Below are 20531 nucleotides of genomic sequence, written 5' to 3'. Positions count from 1 at the left end.
AGGAAAATAAATGATTGAAAGAGAGATATGGGAGCCCCAAAACATAAAGGATATGAAGACGGAGTGAGTTGGTGGAGGGGTCCTCATCACATGGGTTTAGCGGGTTCAGTGGGGTACATTTGCTGCGTAAGTTAACAAGTCGTTTAGTTGTGGATTGGCCAAAATAATGTACATCAGTACCCAATGAGTTTTTGTGGACAAAGAGAGTACAAAATTATGCTTTTGCTTGTATAAAATCTTCTTCTCTTTGTCCCACTTTTCAAGTGTACCTCAAGGACCATGGGGATTTTAAAGATAGTCGGATCTTGAAAGTATTTCTCCTGATCTCAGATCATACTTTAAATGCTTTGGCAATTAGCCTTATAGTGGTTCCCTTCCAAAAATTTTGATGGCAGATAACAGATTTGCCTCCAGGAAGATTGCCTATCGACACACGTATCATCGAGGGAGATGAGAATGGATTTGAGAAGGTTTATGAGGTAATTTCGCTTCCTTGTAAGGTTAAAGTAATCTTAGCTTTGATGTTCTAAGTGGTTGCATGGTTCAAGATCTATGTTGAAAATGTGTAGTGCTAAACAATAATTTATAGGAATAGAAAAGAATATATTGTTGTTGTCTTATTGTCATGTTTATGTATGAGTAATATGTAGATTTATATAATAAGCTCACATGAATAACAACTATTAATATTCTAGCTAAGTAATAATGGCTTTAAATTATACATAATATAAGCATAGTTAGAACTAATGTTGTAGGAAAGATTTGCGGAATAAGCTTTAGAGAGGAATAAGGAGGTTCCTTCATTTTTAAGGCTCCTCCTTGAAGAACTTCCTTTGAACACCAAGCTTATCTTAAATAATCAAAAGTTGCTTTGGAAGAGCTTTAGTGAATGCGTCTGCAATTTGTTCTTCTAAGCTGCAGTGAACTTGACTGATTTATCCTTTAGTTTCTGCTTCACGCAAAAAAGGGATATTTTATCTTGATGCGCTTAGTTTTTCAATGTTGCACTAGATTCTTTGCAATAGCCATAGCATATATTCTGTCAATAAAATTCTATGTTGGTTGTTTGTGCTTCCCCATTTCTGCCAAGATCAGCCAAATTGTTTGATTTGTTGCTGCACACGTACTGCGGTATATTCGGCTTCAGCTGTTGATTGAGCCACGATGTCCAGCTCTTGATTTAGCCAAGAGAAACACCATATCTAACTGAGAACACGTATCTTGAGATCTTTTTCATGTCATCTGTGGATCCCTGTGGATCCGTCCCAATCACTATCTGAGTATACAGTCAATTCTGAATAGGTTTATAACATATTCCACAATATGAGGTTCCTCTTAAGTAACGAATAACTCTTTTGACAGCTTGTAAATGTATTTGGGATGGGCTTTGCATGATTCGAGCTAACATACTAATATCATACATCGTATCAGGTCTTGTTGCTGTTAGGTTATAACAAGCTTCCAGTTATGCTTCTATATTGCTTGATAGCAGCATCTTCTGAATCATCATGTTTGCTCAGTTTTTCATTTTGAGATAAAGGAGTTGATATCGGCTTAGAATTTTCCATCTTAAATTTTCTTTAAATGTTTTATGCATACTTCTTCTGACATATAAAGATCCCTTCTCCTGTTTGCTTGATTTCCATGCCAAATAATAGTTCATTAAACTAAGATCAGTCATTTCAAATTGACTCATCATGTCTTGTTTAAACGCAACTATAAGATCATCCACATAAAGGGACAATATGAGAATATTAGGCCCTTCTTTCTTGATGTATAGAGTAGCTTCATTAGGACACCTCCTGAAACCTTGTTAGATAATATATCCATCAATTCTACTGCACCAAGCTCATATAAAGCTTTCTTTAGTTTCAACTTTCAAGACTTTATCTCCTTTTCCTTTCATAACAAAACCAAGAGGTTGTTCAATATATATCTCTTCTTCAAGAAATTCGCTTAGAAAGGCGAATTTAACATTGAGCTCAGAAACTTTCCAATTTCTTTGTGCTGCTAGAGCAAGTCTAACGGTATCTTGTCTTAATACCCGAGCAAATTTCTCATTATAATTGATGCTAAATAGTTGGGAATAGCCTTTTGCTACCAGTATGGCTTTGTGCTTTTGAATTGAACCGTTTGTATTAAGTTTTGTTTTGAATATCCATTTTACACCAATCACATCTTTGTTAGGTGGCTTGTCTTGCAATTCCCATATTTGGTTTTTCTCAATCATGCAAATTTCTTCCTTCATATAAGTTCACCATTTCTTTGTGTTACTAGAGCAAGTCTAACTGTATCTTGTCTTGATACCCGAGCAAATTTCTAATTAGAATTGATGCCAAATAGTTGGGAATATCCTTTTGCTACTAGTATGGCTTTGTGCTTTTGAATTGAACCGTTTGTATTAAGTTTTGTTTTGAATATCCATTTTACACCAATCACATCTTTGTTAGGTGGCTTGTCTTGCGATTCCCATGTTTGGTTTTTCTCAATCATGCGAATTTCTTCCTTCATAGAAGTTCACCATTCTTCATATTGAGAGGTTTGCTCATAATTAACTGGTTCATGAATAGCTTGACAACAAGGCTCGCATTGTTTTGGATCAATATCCGGAATTCTTTGATTACTATCATATGTGTCAGAAACTCGTATGGTCTTTCTAGGATTTAGGAGAGTCTGAAAAACTATCATATTTGAATTTAGGAGAGTCAGAATCATCAGAATTGTTATTAGACTCCTTCTGTAATCATCTTGAGTATCTACTTGTTGTGTAGAAGGTTCTTGTTGAAATGATGGTGTAATCACATACCTTATGTCAATGTCATTTAGCTCCCAATTCCAAGATGCATTTTCAGCAAAAACTACATCGTGCTAAAGTGAATCTTCCCGGTTTGTGGATTATATACTCTATATGATTTAGATTGTGATCTATAACCAAGGAAGATTTCTTTTTGTGCTTTATCATCAAGTTTATATCGATTTTGATCTGGTATGTATGTATCATACACATCCAAACACTCGTAAATGACTTGCAGAAGGTCTACATCCAGACCATGCTTTAATTGGTTTTCGACCTTTTAATGCCGTAGTTAAAGGACGATTTTGGAGATACATTGTTGAATACATATGCCCAAAACTTGTTAGGTGGACTTTTATCTTTCAACATTGATCTTGCCATTTCCATTATAATATGATTCTTCCTTTCTGATACACTATTTTATTGTGGTGTGTATATAGCACGATAAGTTGATGGCATATTCCTTCTTCATCACAATATTTGTTAAACTGAGTTAGGTATATTCTATGTCAGAATCGCTCCTAAGATTCAATATTTTTAAGGAACTTTCTTTCTCGACATAACTGTTGAATGTGTTGAATATTTAGCTGTTTTGAACTTAGCTCGCCCAATATTTACGTGATAGCACCGCACCAGCTTGAAGTGGAAGGTTTCTGCTAAATTTCTGAAGCTTTTGGGGGGTAAAATGCTGGTGAGAGCTAACCAAACTCCATACACTTCCTGCAATCATTATGGCATGAGAGAGTAGAGAGAGGAGAGAGGAGAGGAGAGAGAGAGAGGAGAGTGGAGGGAGGACAGAGAATAAAAATTGGTAGGGAGGGTGCTGAGTGTGACTGCTGAGGTTTTAAATTAATAAACTCTAGTAGTACTAGGTGGGTCACATGACAGTTGTCCATTCTATTATTTTAAAAATCAGTTTAGGGCCCACCACCCATCTCTTCTATTTAAACTAGTGAATAAGCTAGAGTATTATTCTAGATTACTGCCTCGGTATTTTTTTATCTTTCCTACTTTGACTTTGCACGTTTGCGAATGCATTTATTCAACATTAAATATCTTTCATTACGTATTAGTAAAAATTATAATAATCAAATATTAATAATGTACTCAGTGAGACGAATCAAACAATACCCCACATGATTATATTTTTTCTTATATATTGAGAAAAATCTAAAAGATTCTCTCTAATTATGAATAGTATCAAAATTCGAAGTGAGAAAGATAAAAAAAATATAGAGGCAGTAGTTAATAGTATCTTTTGAATCACACTATCTGCCTCCCGTATTTACCGTACACCGCACATGTATATACTGTAATTTTTTTCTTCTTTCTCCCTCAACTTCTTCCTCCATAACCACCATGACGGAGAAAATGCAACCAATTACCCCCGGCCAGCCCCCCCCCCCAACCCCCCAGACTACCCCCACTGCAACCAATACCCCCGGCCAACCCCCCCCCCCCCCCCCCACCCACCCCACCCAACAACCCCACACAACCCCCACCCCACCCCACCCAACAACCCCACACAACAACCCCACACAACCCCCACCCCCACCCCCACCCCACCCAACAACCCCACACAACCCCCACCCCTCACAGCCCCCACCCCATCTCACCTCTGCAGCCCCTTTCCCACCCGGCAGCCCTCTCCCCACCCGGGAGCCACTCACCCCGCCTTGCAGCCCCCTCCTCTTCCCCCTGCCCCCTCGCCTCTCTCGTCAACAGCATGTATTACCCATATGTTTCAATTAATTATAAATTATACTAGGTTAGTTTAGTCACTTTTACAATAAAATTTCCATTAATCCACTTAAACTTTGGGTAGTACTCTAAATAATGCTTCTTTGTGCGACAGAGGAAATAGCATTTACTTAATCAGTTGCTCAATTTCACATATGGTTCTTCTTGTTTTACAGTTATCACTTTGTTATGCCAATTGGCTTCTCACTGCATAAATTAAGACTTGTATCATTTTGAAATGTGAAATGGTGTCTGTGTATCTAGCCAAGTATAGCTTGATGAGTTGCATGGCTTTTTAAAGATGCTTCATGTTCATGATGCATAACTTTTTCTCTTTTTCTCTGCAAATAGATAATGCTCCAGGAACTGGAAGTCGGTGGGAAAGTGTATCTTGTATACCCAGTAATTGAACAATCTGAGCAACTTCCCCAGCTGCGTGCTGCTTCAGGAGATTATGACACTATATGTTCAAAGTTTCCGAATTATAAATGTGGGTTACTACATGGAAGAATGAAGGGTGATGAAAAGGATAAAGCACTAAAATGTTTCAGAGATGGCGAAACGCAGATACTTCTTTCTACTATAGTTATTGAGACAGGAATTGACGTGCCAGATGCGTCCATGATGGTGGTTATGAATGCTGAAAGATTTGGGATGGCACAGTTGCACCAACTTCGAGGTCGAGTTGGACGTGGTACTAGGAAATCCAAGTGTATACTTGTTGCATCGACTGCAAGTAGTTTGGGTCGCTTGAAGGTGCTGCAACACTCGTCAGATGGATTTCATCTGGCAAAAGTTGATCTTCTCCTACGTGGACCTGGTGACTTGCTTGGAAAGAAGCAGTCTGGACACCTTCCTGATTTTCCTATAACTAGACTGGAAATTGATGGATCTATTATCCAAGATGCTCATGTGGCTGCACTGGTACCCATTTTTCCATTTTTCTTCTGTTTTGATGTTCTTTTAACTCGTTTGCATGCATCCGTATCTGTCTCCTCTCTGATTCTTGCTCTTTGTAATGCTCTTAGATTCTGCTTACCTTAAAACAGTGATTCAGCTGTCCTACCTTAATCTGTGCAAAACAAACAAATTTGTGACATATCCTATTATACCATGACTTTATTCTGTATTCAGCACTGACACATGCAAACACACTTTAGCAATACACCTATCCTTCCCCTGCTGTGCTCCTGGAGCTTGAATGGTGCTTTTAACTCGGTTTCCCGTTTCCGTTGTTTGTGTAGAAAATACTAAGCACCTCCCATGATCTGGAGCTATTCCCGGAGCTTAAAGCTGAGCTTAGTATGCGACAGCCACTTTCTATCCTAGGTGATTGAGGTGCAGGTAATCAAGTTTTGTATCCATGTTTATATTATATATATCATCTTTGAAAGACTAGGCAATGGAACACTATCTTTTTGGATAGAACATTTTTTGTTCCTTTGGATTTCTCAGTAGTAAGGACTCATCTATAGAAGCAACTGCTGAGAAGCATGTATATATTGAAAACTAATTACTCAAGCTAATTTTTTTAGGGCACAAGCTCAGCATGCCCTGTCTTTTTTCTCTGTTGCATAACCATTTTAACCGAGGTGACGAGGGACACAATGTCAAGAAATATAGGATGTCTCCTAGTTTATTAACAGAATGAGGGAATTATTACAGTACTATATTGACAGTTAATTGACAAGTTGGATGTCGCATCATGAGCTCCTTGGATATCTAATATCATTTTGTATTATTATTTTTCGGAACACTCATACACCTTCAGTGAAAATGGATGAAACTAAGGAGGAGATGGAGGAGAAAAATCAGTGCAAAGCAGATTTAAACTGCCAACTTCTCGGAAGCATTGGCTGGCTATTGGAAATGGTGGGTAGGCTGAAGGGATTTAGCGAGTTAGAGGAAGAGTTATTAGAAGAAGAAAAAAGGAGGTCGGACTAGAGAGGGTTGGCAAACATTATTTAGGTTAGGGTGTTGGACTTGTGCTCTTTGTCGAGTGAATCTTGGGCTTTATATTGGGAAGTATAATTGGGGAAAATCAATGACATGCACAGTTTCCCCAAATGTTTTTTTGTATGATCTCTTAACTTGAAATTGTGTATCTGAAGGCCAAATTTTTGTATTGTCGGGGCAGTGATTGGGGGCAGTAAAGACCTAAAGGAGTTTTTCACTTTTCTTGCAAAGAACTAAACGAAGGAAACCAATATATTATGTTATTTTATTGTAGAAAATGTTCTTTATGGTATATAATATGCTCTTAAAAATCTTATGCATCTACCAAACAGAGCCCTTATTAATACTCACTTCAAATCCATGGATCTCATATCTAACCTCATACAAAGTGAACCAATCACCCTGTGAAGATCAAGTGTTCTCAACCCTAATAGCAATTGTGGAAGCTTCCTGTAAGACAACTGATAGTGGGAATATACCTGAGCTAACAACGAAGATAATATTGCCAATTAACCAATAATTAAGACAGTACCTAGTATTCCCTAATTATACCTCTTTTGGGTTTGTTTTGTACTCAAAACAAAAAACGAATATAAATTGATTCTTGGGTTGACCCTCCTTTATGTTGAGGAACCATCCTCATGCCAGTTTGCTGATTGATTCTTTGGTTTATGAAAATGCTTTTATTAACAATTATTATTTGTGCATGCAGACAAATAGCATGACATATAAAGCGTTCATTCCTCATCTTAAATAAATGAATCACTCCATCAGAGAAATGATTCTATATTTCTCCCTTTTGAAAAATGTAACACCTAAACATTTATTCTAATCTTTGATCTGATATCTTTTTCAAATATTTTGACCACATTACGTAACTTTTTGTGGTTTTTCTCTTAATTCATTTTATGTATTTATATGTAAAATTCTATCTTCTAAAGCTTTTGTATTGCTATTTAATATCTAATTTTTTAAGTATTGTTTTTGTAACCTTTTTTGCTTTTATTTTCTGTATAATTAATACCGTTTTAAAATAAATGAAACACTTGCCACTTTAGTTTGTTTAATGTAAATGAAACATTATTATATTTGATATTTTACTTCTCTCCATCTCTCTCCTCACTATATGTATCTTTCTTTTTCAGTTTTTCTCTATCTTTTTACGTTTTTAAATTCACGTGTCAATCTCCTATATTTCATTTAAAACAAACACAAAGTATTATTTTGTAACATATTATTGGACTTGTATCAATGTAAGAAATAAGAAATGCCTATTGAAGTGATTGAACTTCTATCGTTAGCGCTCACAACGAAATAACATTGCAAATATATTATGTTGGAAAAAGTTCACTAAATACGAAAGAAAGTTTGGAGTGGCAATTTTGCCTCTAGGTTGTTTTAGATTTGGTGAGGATCTAGAATAACTCGATGCCTGAAGCCAATATTCGAGTCTTGGTCATCAACTCCCAAGGAAAGAACGGGGCCCGTCAATTTCGTTACACCAATAACGAATTGCTTCATCAAGTTGACTACCAGCACGAAAGGCGTAATGTTTTTTTGAAACTATTGGGTCATACCGTCTGATCCAATGTGTTTGGTCGGACGGGCTAATAATAGACTCCACTCGAGTGCGCGACCCCTCTCTCTCCGGCGAACTGTAGACCTCCATCTGTGTTTCAACTTCTTCGCAGCATCACCCGCATGAGTCGCACCCCTTGTTCTTGGTTGAAGAATTTCGAACTACTAGGTTCGAGTTACCAGTAGTATTTTGCGGCAATCCTTGACTCTATTTGGTGTTCTTAATTCACCTCTGAGTGTATATGAGTTCATGCTTCTATATATGCCAAATTTCAAAAGGATCGAAGGTATGATTTGCGACATCAGATATTCATCCCCGTATTCATTTTCCTTGATTTGTTTAGCGACAATAACAATTTGATAATGATGATGATCATCATCAATGACGCTATGGCAACTTGTATTCGATGATGATCGACATATGAGATGTTTTTGTTGTCACACTACTTTATTATAAGCAAATTATTATATCAATGATGGTATGGTAACAGTACTTCATTCTTTCAGATGGTTGTTTTATTCTTTCAGTTCGTTGGTCTATTCTTTCAGTTGGTTGGTTTATCCTTTCAGTTGGTTGGTTTATCCTTTCAGTTGGTTACTTTATTCTTTCACTTGGTTGTTTTATTCTTTGTTTTGGTTCCTTTATTCTTTCAGTTGGTTCCTTTATTTTTTCAGTTCGTTCCTTTATTCTTTCAGTTGGTTCCTTTATTCTCATATTTTTATGGGCATTGTCTCGAAGAGAGGCTCGATCAATTTTAAATTACTTAAAATTTAAGAGGTGTTTGGTTTACCTGAAATCCCACTAGAATTTGAATTTGTTAGAAGGTACAAGATAGCGTAGTTGTTTGGCATGCAAGAGATAAGGAATTTATGGGAAATAGAATTTCCAAGAAAATGAAAATTCCTATGAAGTGTAGAAAATTAATCACCAACACCCCCCTTAGTGATTAGAAATTCGTATCAATTACAATTCCTATGCTTAACCAAACGCCCAAAAGCCACTTCCTAGGAAATAGACAAGGTAATTTACTTCCCATGAAATAAGACTTTCCATAGAAATTAAGTTCCAACAGTAAACAAATGAGTCCTAAGTACTTAAATTTTCCATGAATATATTATCATAATAATTTGTCATTGATCAGCTTCATATGGTTTTTGCACAACTAGGATTGAAGTTCTCAAAATGAAATATTAAAAAATAGAAGTTTGCAAATAACACATGTTTTTTGTTTAAATTTTCTTCCAATATACTATGACTATGTTGTATACGTGAGTCCCATGATATATTGCGAATTAATAATAATATTTATATAATTCTTATTTGATAGTTTAGTTTTATATATTTTTATATACTGCACAGTAGAATTGTCAAAAAATGACTCGGTCTAAGAGCCCGAACTGAACCTGTAATGAACAGCTGCTGTCTTGCGCATGAAATTTTGGTAAATCAACTCACATGTAACCTAAAATGCATCCAACCTGAATAACTGATTTTGACCTAAACCTGAACCGACACCCACCCAAAAAAGACCGATAGTTGATGTGATGCGACCTGCCAATGATGTAAACCTGATTCGACACCTGACCTGATTAGGACCTGAAATCGATTTATTACTGTCTCGACCTATTGCGACCCGCTGCCTGATCTTATCAGACTTGTTGTGGACCATAATTGATTTTACCTCACATGTTGCTACCCGTTATCCGATTTTACCCAACTTGTTGGTTGTTGATAATTTGACTTGTTGTTGATTTCACCACATAATCACATAAATCACAGACTAACATTACTTCAAAAAGGCATATATAGAGACCCCCGAAAACCCCGTAGAGACCACCCAAGAGGTATTTTGCTGTTTTCTAACGAAGTGGTTTCTTAATAAACTAGATGAACTATTCAAGCATAATGAAACCTTAAATAATGAGATAAATGTGAAGCAGTGCCACATAAGCTCCATGACCCCTTCTGTAGTCAAAACGATTGAAACCAAATATGGCACAACCTAATTGTAACCAAACATGATAACTACCGACCTGAACTTGACTTAAACCTGTCCATTACCCAAATCGTTATTGTTTGATAACTATGGACCTACGGAACCTGAAATGACATGGCACAAACATGTGATAAACCCGATACGACGTCACATGACCATGAAAGATGACCTATCTCAAAGTTCTAACCTGATCGAACCTGAAAGAAGAAACAAATCGAGGCAAACCTGACCGAATTAAGACCGTTTTAGACTTATACCCAACCTGTTGAATCTAATGACCTAACACGAATTGACCGACTGAGATGACCTATTGAACCCGACTCAAGTAACTGAATTGACTGCTTTAGTGCATAATATGATTAAACAAATTTTAAAAATAATTATAATATTGATGACTAAAATTATGCATTTGAATGGAGTGACTCTTAGAGAACGGAGCCCAACCAATTTGAACTCACAAAATTGAGTCCTTGAGCATCTTTTTAAGTCACAGTCTTCACGAATAAGCCAACCCCACATTAGTAGACTACTTACCCACCTTATTATTTCCTTCACTCATTCACTTCCTCTGTTTTCTTCGACCTTCACCATCTGCTCAATCATGGCTAAACTTAACTTTCACTTCTTACTAACTCTCTCCTTAATCACCCTCAACTCATTCGTGTCAATCGCGGCGGACGAAGCTTGCCCTTATCCCTGTAATCCGCCGCCGATCGCTGGAACCATAACTCCACCAACCCCTGTTAGCGAAACAGGGTCTTACCCACCTCCAACATACTCTCTACCACCTCCATCTGGGAATTTTCCGAACTATCCTCCTGGAGCTGGAGGTACTTATGATGGTGATATAACCATGCCCCCACCTCCTGATCCTATACTCCCTTACTTCCCCTATTATTACAGAAACGGAGTACACCAACCGTCTGATCAGTCATCATCATCTTTGGCGTCTGCTTCACTTCCAACATCAACTGTTCACATCTTTTCCTTGTCAACGCTTCTTGTTGCTGTTCTTCTTCTATTTATTTTTGAATGATCCCCCAGTCCCAAGTTAGTGATTATTATTATGTAAACAGTAAACTACTATCTCGGTCTCAATTTAGTTATCCCGTTGCGAGTTCATATTACACTATTAACGTGACAGATAATTTCCGATTAAGGGAGTATATTTTTTTCCTTTGTTAGAAGACTTAAGAGTACATCAAGTTTTTCTCATAATCATGTTCTCATATACTAGTGTTTAGTAAAAAAATATCCTGTGTTGGATACTGGGTCCGTTGGTTTTCAGTTTTTTTTTTTTTTATTTATACCATTTTTCTTGTTTTTCCTGTTACACTAATATGGAAGTTGGTGTTCTATTTTGTAAGCGAGAAATGAATTTTTGGTAATGTCACAACTTTGCTATGTTTTACAACTAATCTATATCTATACTAATATATTAAAAGGCGTGCGTAAACCAAGAACGGTGCCACGTGGTGCTCTCCCTATGAAGTTTTAGTTCATGTAATCTATGTACAATAAAAAAAATAGAAATTGCATAGTATAGGTTTTGATCCCGCGACCTCAAGTTTATGTACTAAAGTTTTAACCACTAGACCAAGTTGTATTTAGTGCTATCATATCAAAGTACAATATTAATAAGTGAAAATTTTCTTACCCGGGGCATAGCCCGGGCCTAATAACTAGTTAAGTATTAAAAGACGATTCTATTAAAAGAACAGTTCCACTACAATTCACCAATCTACATGATCTTTGAAATGAAATGTAAGAGTTTAACCACCAATTTAGTATAATTTTAATGTTTGATGTTTCATAGTAAAACATAATAAAGTGTTATAATTATATGTAATTATAAAAACATAGACAAGTTTTGATCTCTACAACTTTGATTAAGGTAATACCATTCTCTTATTTGATTTCATGAAAATTATTAATTTTCTCCCTAATTCTTTAGAAGTTTTTCTTTTTTTTTAAAAAAAAACTAATTAATCATAAGGTCTATTTTCCAATTTTTGTACTAGACAGAAAATTGCAAAAAGCTAATAAAATCAGTTAAGAAATTTATGAATAAGTATATATTCGATAATTGTAACTGGCCCTAGGCATTATTGAGGCCAAAATATTAAGAGGTCTTTTGGTTCACTTCAAATTCCACTAGAGTTTGGATATCCTAGGAAGTACAAAATAGGATAGTTGTTTGGTATGAGGATATAGGAAATTCATGGGAAATAGAATTTTAAAGGAAATGGAAATTCCTATAAAGTCTAGGAAATTAATCACCAACCACCCCTTGGTGATCATAAATTCCTGTGTCAATTACAAATTCCTACGCTCAACCAAATACCAAAAGCCATTCCCTAGGAAATAGACAAGGGAATTTACTTCCCATGAAATAAGACTTCCATGAAAATTAAGTTCCAACGGTAACTAAACGAGCTCTAATATGTTCATTTATATGTGGGGATCCCTCGACTACAATAATGTTAACATTTGATTTGAAGTGCTATCTTTTATGGATAACCATATCTATACAAGGGATGATAAATCTAAAACAAGGAGAGTCTACTATAGCTTCTACCAGAGTACCACAATTATATTGTAGTGTTTGTGTATTAATATATAATGTTTGTGTTGGTTATATGTGATAGTGTTTGTGGAGATAGCAAATACAAAAATAACGTTTACCAAATTTTGTAGATTACAAACAATATATATTTTTTAAAAATACTGTAAATTACTAACACACATACTACTACTTTATATTGAATTGGCAATTATATATTACCCTTTAATGAAAAAAAGTAGTTATCAAATATCAATCTAGTAACACTTGACCTCTCAGATCATATAATAAGTGTTTTAACGTGTTTTAAACACTAACAATTCATAAGACCATAACGACACATATATAAGTGCACAAATTTGACATTGTTGCTCACTAGCTGTTATATCAGTACCCTTGTTATATCAACCTACTTTCATAATTGTAAGATCTATTGTATTTCACCAATTATATCAATTATCAACATAATAAGAGTAACACTCAAGTAGTCAAAAAACTAGTGCACTACACACGGTAAAAAAAAACTAGTGCACTACACACGGTAAAAAAACCCATATATTGTTAAAAAATGCTTTGACATAATTCTAAAGAGTCAATCAGTTGATTATGGTTTGAACAATGTAATGAGTTAAAATGGAAATTTGAACAATTTCGAGCTGCTGGGTCATTTAAAATGATATTGGGTTCAAGTTGAATTCCCATGAAGCCATGAGACTCATAAGAATGATAAGATTGTCGTTGAGAGAAAATAATTTAATAGAAAAACAAGACTAACAGTGTCTGAAAAAGGTAAATAAAATTGCTATGAGAATAGCGAGGAAAATTTGGAAAGAGAACTTTTGAAGGGCCCAATGAACTTTTGTGACATTGGGGGCGCCAAACGAGTCTTTTTCTGCGTCGATTATAGACTTTATTAGTACACCTCCATAGTCACTCACTGTATTAGTAAATGGTAATAGCTTCATTCCCAAAGCTGATACAAAAAAGGATCAAAGATTCCCTGCAAATTCTGCTGACATCTCGGCCAATTGCCTGAGCGCTGATAAGCGCATACCCGGTATTTGTAAATACCGGGGCAAAGTTGTAAATAAATACAACTTTTCCTTTTTTTTGTTTTTTTTTTATTTTTGGTTTTTACTTACATATATCCATGATCTGATTCACATTATAGTTGATCTGATTCACATTGTAGTTGATCTGATTCATATCCTAGTTGATCTGATTTCTCTCCTACATGATCAGAGTCAACTTTTTTTGTCTTTTTCTGGCAAAATTACTAATATACCCCGGTATGGACACTGTTGGTCCATACCAAATATGCGCAAATACTTTCTCCTTATGTTATTCTTCACTGAAAAAGAATGTAAAATTGAAAATCAAGTTTGTTTGTAATCAAGCAAACCCCCTATTGAACATGTTTATAGAACCTAAATTACCAAAATAAGGATGAGTTTATCCCTCATATCCAAACTCAACCTTCAGACTATGCTACATCAGCTTTCCATTAATTTTTATCTACTTTTTATTTTTCAGACTCACTCCAGATTCATTTCAGTTTTATACTTTATCCCTCAAACTCACTCCAGACTCTCTACCAAAAGTTGAACATTTAGATAACATTTATTCTACCAAAATCCCACAATCAAGCCTGAGATTGAGTTTGGGAAACCAAAACTCATTCCCAGACTCATTATTCCATTTAGTCCAAATATCGGTAGTGTGGAGGCAGACTCACCAAAGTCCGCGCTGAGACTCGTTGCTCCAGACTACCGATATTCTTGCTCTAAATTTAGGGGAATTACCTTAGTCCCAGCGTGACATCTCCTCACTAATCATCATTAAACAAGATTGAACAAGTTCAAAAGAAAGCAAAACCAAATCAAAATCCATGACAAGACAAACAAACCAAGCATTCAAGAGGATTTCATTAATTTATTGAAAAAACAAAAGGAAATGAGCAATAAAGGAAGAACAAGTAAGCTAAAGTTATTAAACTAGATATTTAAGCTACTAATTACAGAAAATAAGGAGAAAATCAGCAATAAAATGAAAAGATCTTACTTGGATAGATGAGAAATCAAAGTTGACAAGTTAGATTGTAACTTTTTTACTCTTCAACTCATTCTAAGAACCTTTTTAATCTCTCTAATCTTCTCTCTAAAATGAAGTGTAAAATCCTCCCTAAAAACCCCTCTCCATATATCAGTGGCAAATCCAGTATTCCAATCCTATGGACTCGGAGCCGGTAAAAAAAATTCTAAACCCTTCATAATCACAATACAATCTACACAATAACACAAGCAAGAAATTTAAACTCCATGAGTCTAGACACTACAAAGTTCAATCACATTTAATCATTCATTCATTCACAATCCACAGTCCACAATCCACATTCATTCATTCAACATTTATTCAACATTCAGAAATCACAATCCAAAGTCCACAATCCACATTTATTTATTCAACATTTAAATCTGAAATTCATAAAGCAACACATTCTATGAGTAATTGAGTATTGAGTCAGTGAGTCTAAGTAATACTAACAACTAACAAGTAACAACTCCACAATCCATAATTCCACATTCATTCATTCAAGTATTCGACATTTAAATGATTAACAAATTAAAATTACATAACTACAAATCTACAATTACATATTCTAATCATCTAATGTCTAAAAGACTAAAATCAAACCGTCGATGGTCAGTTATTCGTTGGCTCGTTGTTAGGGAGTTAGGGTTTTGGCTTTTGGGGGGGGGGGGGAAATGTCAGTTATGTTGATGTGTTCTGTTCAGTTGTTGAGGGAGAAATGAGAATTGGGGGCTTAGTTGATGTTTAAAATTTAGATAAAAGAAAAGAGAAGGTAAAAAAAAAAAAAAAAGGGTGTTCACGGATTCGAACCTCAGACCTTCAACATCATCCACGTGCACCAGTGGAGATACAAAACCACCGGGACACATGCTTCTTTCATGCTTTACTTTGCACGCATATAATATATATCTAATATCTAGTATCTAAATTATTTTTAATTTTTTTTAAAAAACTGGGCAATGTTTTTCCAAAAAATCACTGGGTTCACCTGAACTCAGTGAACCCATAGTAAATCCGCCCCTGCCATATATCCAAAACTAATTAATTGAAATACAAATGAGATAAAAATAAAATAAAACATGAGCTAATTCACGTTCACAAGAAAATGGGGAATGTTGGATGTGAGTAATACTGCAGAGAACTAAGATAATCAACACGGACACAATTTGTGAGTTGCGGGCGCAGTCCGGCATCAACTGTAGCCGCTACATGTGAGTTGCGGGCGCAAGTAGATTGTAAAAAATCTGAAAAAACTGCATTGTTTAGCTATGGGCATGTGGTGTAGAGTTTGTGGGCTGCGGACGCACTCTTCATTGCAGGCGTGATCTTGGTCAGATAGCACTGACTTGAGACAGGTCTTCCTTTGAAACTTGCCCACCACAACTTCAAAACTGCGCACGTACAAGAAAACCGAAACACGAGGGTATAGACGAGAGAACTAAAATATAACACAATGAAAAGATAGAATATAAAACCAAGAATAACAAAAAGATAACAAATATTGAAAGTTAATTATGAAAACTAAATTATATTAACTATAAAATTACCATAATAAAGGAGATAAATAACTTATGAAATTCAGAGTTACAATCTAGTAAAAATCACTAAATAAATAAATTAAGCTACATAATATAAAAAAGAATAAATAGAGGTTAGACTAGATAAAAATAGTGTAAGCATATATATAGTCTAAGCGGGATGAGCGCGATTTGACTACCTCATTGTAAAGATTTATGTTTAGAAAAAGAAGTAGCCTACAAGTTTTTAAGGGAAGACTCATAAACCTAAATGGATATTTGAGAAACCATGGAGACAACTCAGGGACATATCCAATGTAGATTTGCCGGCATGACTTCATAACTTGGTCAATAAACTAAAGATAGTGTTCGGGGGTGAGGATATGAATATGATAAGGAATCAAATTCGCTCATTATTGGCCTTTACATAATACGTTAATGTCTAGTTTTAGCCAATTAAAAAACCAATTAATATATTTATACAATCTAAAAACTAATCTTTGTCGGTTTATTAAACACATAAGACTAACTATCTGTGGTATTAATCTGCAATCAAATTACTAATTAAGAAGCTAATCCAATTGTCCAAGTTATTTGAATTTAGCATTATAACATTTTTTAAGTCCTTATTAACAAGTAACTATTGATATGAACATAATAATATATAAATAATTAAAAAGAAGATATTAGAGGAGGATATACAAGAGCATGCTTTATTTTAAGATCTACATCATGAAACGTAAACTGTCAGTATAATAATAAAAAAAATCGGAATTGACCCTCAGGAAATATAACTTTGGTGCTTGGGTCTAGAATAACGATCCCTAGAGGGAGTTATCTTGAAGCTTGAAATTAATGGAGCTTGAGTGTTTGATGTATGTAGAGTATTATGGAGAGAGTTTTGAGAGGTATTTCGTAATATGAGTTGTAGAAAACGTGAAAAACCGAATAGAACACGAGGTTACTTATAGGAAAACAATTCTGAAAATCGTACGCAAGAGATAAAAACAACTTTTGTGTAGGTGCTTTTATGTGTATGTGCTTCACTGACTATCTCAATGTTTCACGTGCGCATTTCGGTGCACTCGAAGCAATCACACATTTGATTGGTATGTTTCATCATTGGGCACTAAAATGGGGAAATACGATTATGTGTCTGAAACTAGATATAACTTATGGAGTTTTCTCCAATTACTCCCAACAAATCTTTTTATTCACCATATACTCATGATGTTTTCAAAATTCACCATATATCCCTCAATTTCTTGATAATTCATCATATCCCCTTAATGATTAATGACTACAAACTTTTTTGATAATTAACCTCTAATTTCGTTATTAAGCCTTGATCGATCCCTTTTTTTTTCTCATTTACCCTAACAAAAGTTGATTTTTTTTTGAGGGGAAAGAAGTAGTGCATTAATTTAGGGACAACGTGTCCATAAGTACATAAGGACAGACAACACTAGGACAATGATTTACCCAACATTGCTCATAACCCAAAGGCACTACTCTAGCAAGATGGTGGGCAACATAATTACCATCTCTTTCAACATGAGAGAACTCAACAAAAAGGAAATCAGAACAAAGAAAAATAATGTCACCAAGTATAGCATCCAAATCCGAATAGTAGATAGCCGCTTTGGAGAGGCGAGAGATAATGACTTGAGAATCAGATTCAATGATGACCTTCGACAAACCTTGCTTTCTGGGCCAACACATAGCCATATGGATAGCTTTTGCCTTTGCTACATCAGATGGCCACCAAGCTTTCATGCGTCGAACAACCGAAAAAAGCACCTTACCTTCCTTGTCCCTCGCCATTGCACTCATACCGACCCATCCTTCCTCATTCAACGCTGCATTCGCATTAATTTTCACCAACTCATCAGGCGAACTACACCATTGATTTGGCCTAGACAGATGTGGTCTACACAACCCAACATAGATACACTGAGTATAGGAGTTAAAATCCTCAACTTGGCGAAAGATGCGTTGGGCAAGGACTGCCAAAGGCACGCACTTATTCTCAAATACGAACTGGTTTCTCTCGAACCATATATTCCACGCAATAAAAAGCCCCGTTGAACAAGCATCGAATCCAGATTACTCCACTTCAAGAATAGATCGAGAAACTCCATGTCTTCACCCCCATCGATCATTGCTTCGCAACCATAATCAACCCATAGGCTTTGAATTCTCTCGCACCCCATGAGAGCATGAAATAATGTCTCGTTGCTGTTTGGGCAGCAACGGCAATGAGCATCCTCAATGATTTGCCGCCTCTTCAAAGCAGCTCGCACGGGAAGTGTGTTTGTGCACGCACACCACAAAAAATTCCGCGCCTTAGGAGACACTTCCATATTTCATAATTCAACCCATGCTCCATGGTAATCATCTAAGTTAATAGTTGTTAATCATTAAGGGCAAATGGTGAATTAACAATACGTTGTGGGATGTATGGTGAACATTGAAAATTTCGAGGGTTTATGATGAATAAAAAAATTGTCGGGGTATATGGTGAAAATCCGTAAAAGTTAATGGAAATAAACTACGAAAATAAACTAAAAACTATCCCTAAAAGTAACATAGATGTCGCTTATCAAACTTCCTCAAGGCCCAAGCTAAGCTTTGCTCGTCCTCGAGCAAAATAAGATGAAACACAAGAGGAGGAGAAAGAATTTATTTAAACAAAGTAAAAAGAAAAGAGATGAGAACATACATTAACTCACTTTTTAAGGAGTCAATGTTGTATTTAGCGTAAATAAACATTTAAACCTCAAAGTTGCCAATGAGGACTCGTAATGCTCTTGTAAGGATTTCGAAAGATCAAGCCATAAGTCTTAGGGAGGGAGAAGAATAAAGAAACATAAGGTAAGAGTCCTCTTAGGGCCTGTTCTCTTCGGCATAAAACAACTGAACTGAACTAAACTGAACTGAATTGAACTGAACTGAAATGAATAGTGATATGTGAGAGTAAAAGTATTGTCAAGAGCTGATCTGAACTGAACTGAACTGAACTGAAAATAAGCTGGGGAGAACAGGCCCTTAGGGAGGGAGAAAGAATAAAAAATCAAAGTAAAATATTCACCCAAACCAAATCAATGTGGTGAGCTAATTATTCGAGGGACAAGCTAAGGAAACTCTACATCCTCCTACACCAAGTCGAGAAGAACTAAGAAAGTGCATAACCCCATCTACCAAGTGTTGATAAAAGAACACACTATAATGAAGTGATAACCAAAAGCACCATATCCACCTTCATTCTCAACCAACAAACCACGCCCATTTAACTAGTTTCACATCCAACCCCTAGCTAGTTTCTCCAGACTCCTTGAGGGAGTCGAAAAAGTAAACAATTTAGGGCAAGAGAATAATAACTCGACATCTTGGCACAATATGGTCGCTCAATAGACTTACTCCTATTCTCCCGCCACCGACATTAGACTCAATCCTCTAGGCTCGGATGGATTTTTATTTGGGTTATAATAATAGGCTAGGGACAAGGTGTTGAAGAATTTAACTATTTGGTGCTTACCTACTTGCGGAGCTTGACAAAACTGTTAACTAGATATTTCATAATAAATCTCAAAACAAAAATGTCAGACGTCATCATAATAAGGACACTCCAAATTTATTCAATCAAATAAGACTACATCTCCTTGGGTTGTAATGATAGGCTGGGGACATGGTTACTCGGAAAAATTAAGGAAAAAGAGAAAAAAAGAGGGAAAAAAAACTAACTCATTAAAATGTCATGTGCAAGTCACGTGACATCAATTTTATCTCTTGTAGCAGGTTGTTATGTTATTTAATTTATGGAATATTAGGTTTATAGTTCATATCAACTGTGGATTTTCAATAATATGACATGTTTATTGAAGATGGTCCATAGTTTGGACCTTTGATGTTAATTTTTCCTTTACTTTTTGACTTTTTTTGTTTTCTACTTTTTCTTTTTTTATGATATTCTTGCTACATTTGCACAAATACAACACAATCTTGCTTCACTTGAAACCACATCCTATTTATTCATTCTTTTGAGCATAAACCACGAGACATGTCATAAGGGCCAAATGCTTCACTAAACGAGGTAGGAAAATAAAGCAAAGATCCCATTTGGTTTGTAATGAAGTTAATCAGTTTTGAGAAAAATTTCCAAATGGGCAAATGTAAAAGAAAGATGCGTTTGAAAATTAGGTGGTCCTAAATTAAAAAATAAAAACATAATTGTCTTTGTCTTTCCTTGAAGCGGTTCGGTCGTGATCTTGGAAAGATAGGGGAGCAAGCTCTCG

At 35.6% G+C, this 20531-nt stretch overlaps 3 protein-coding genes across 5 annotated transcripts in view; 2 read left to right on the top strand and 1 right to left on the bottom strand.

Moving 5' to 3' along the window:
* The window catches only part of LOC104896864 (ATP-dependent DNA helicase homolog RECG, chloroplastic), a 36685-nt gene extending 29220 nt beyond the window's left edge, over nucleotides 1-7465 (top strand). For 2 of the 3 annotated variants that reach the window (XM_010683652.4, XM_048646127.2), the window contains exons 14-16: nucleotides 396-479; nucleotides 4886-5458; nucleotides 5779-6098. In XM_010683652.4, coding sequence (XP_010681954.2) covers nucleotides 396-479; nucleotides 4886-5458; nucleotides 5779-5871 — 750 coding nt within the window. In that variant the 3' untranslated portion in view covers nucleotides 5872-6098. Of the gene's footprint in view, nucleotides 1-395; nucleotides 480-4885; nucleotides 5459-5778; nucleotides 6099-7202 lie in introns of those variants that run through there. The other variant, XM_048646126.2, reaches the window with a different exon arrangement.
* Nucleotides 7466-10666: 3201 nt separating this feature from the next.
* On the top strand, nucleotides 10667-11101 carry LOC104896884 (leucine-rich repeat extensin-like protein 5). The gene has a single exon (XM_010683671.2). The coding sequence runs from the start codon at nucleotides 10667-10669 to the stop codon at nucleotides 11099-11101; it is 435 nt and encodes a 144-aa protein (XP_010681973.2).
* A 6554-nt stretch (nucleotides 11102-17655) lies between these two features.
* LOC125498659 (uncharacterized) lies at nucleotides 17656-18599 on the bottom strand. Its single transcript, XM_048646911.1, has 2 exons — nucleotides 18347-18599; nucleotides 17656-18242 (listed from the first exon to the last, which is right to left on the bottom strand). The coding sequence occupies exons 1-2, from the start codon at nucleotides 18597-18599 to the stop codon at nucleotides 17656-17658; spliced, it is 840 nt and encodes a 279-aa protein (XP_048502868.1).
* Nucleotides 18600-20531: the final 1932 nt, after the last annotated feature.

Source organism: Beta vulgaris, chromosome 6, assembly GCF_026745355.1.
Source record: "Beta vulgaris subsp. vulgaris cultivar EL10 chromosome 6, EL10.2, whole genome shotgun sequence".
Lineage (NCBI taxonomy): Eukaryota > Viridiplantae > Streptophyta > Magnoliopsida > Caryophyllales > Amaranthaceae > Beta > Beta vulgaris.
This window is presented reverse-complemented; position numbering and strand designations above follow the sequence as displayed.

Bases quoted from the DNA above. Each gene is read 5' to 3' on its own strand.
- LOC104896884 (XM_010683671.2), top strand. From the start codon at position 10,667: ATGGCTAAACTTAACTTTCACTTCTTACTAACTCTCTCCTTAATCACC.
- LOC125498659 (XM_048646911.1), bottom strand. From the start codon at position 18,599: ATGGAAGTGTCTCCTAAGGCGCGGAATTTTTTGTGGTGTGCGTGCACA. The intron at 18,243-18,346 runs GTAATCTGGATT...TGCCTTTGGCAG, and splicing joins CGATCTATTCTTGAAGTGGA to TCCTTGCCCAACGCATCTTT.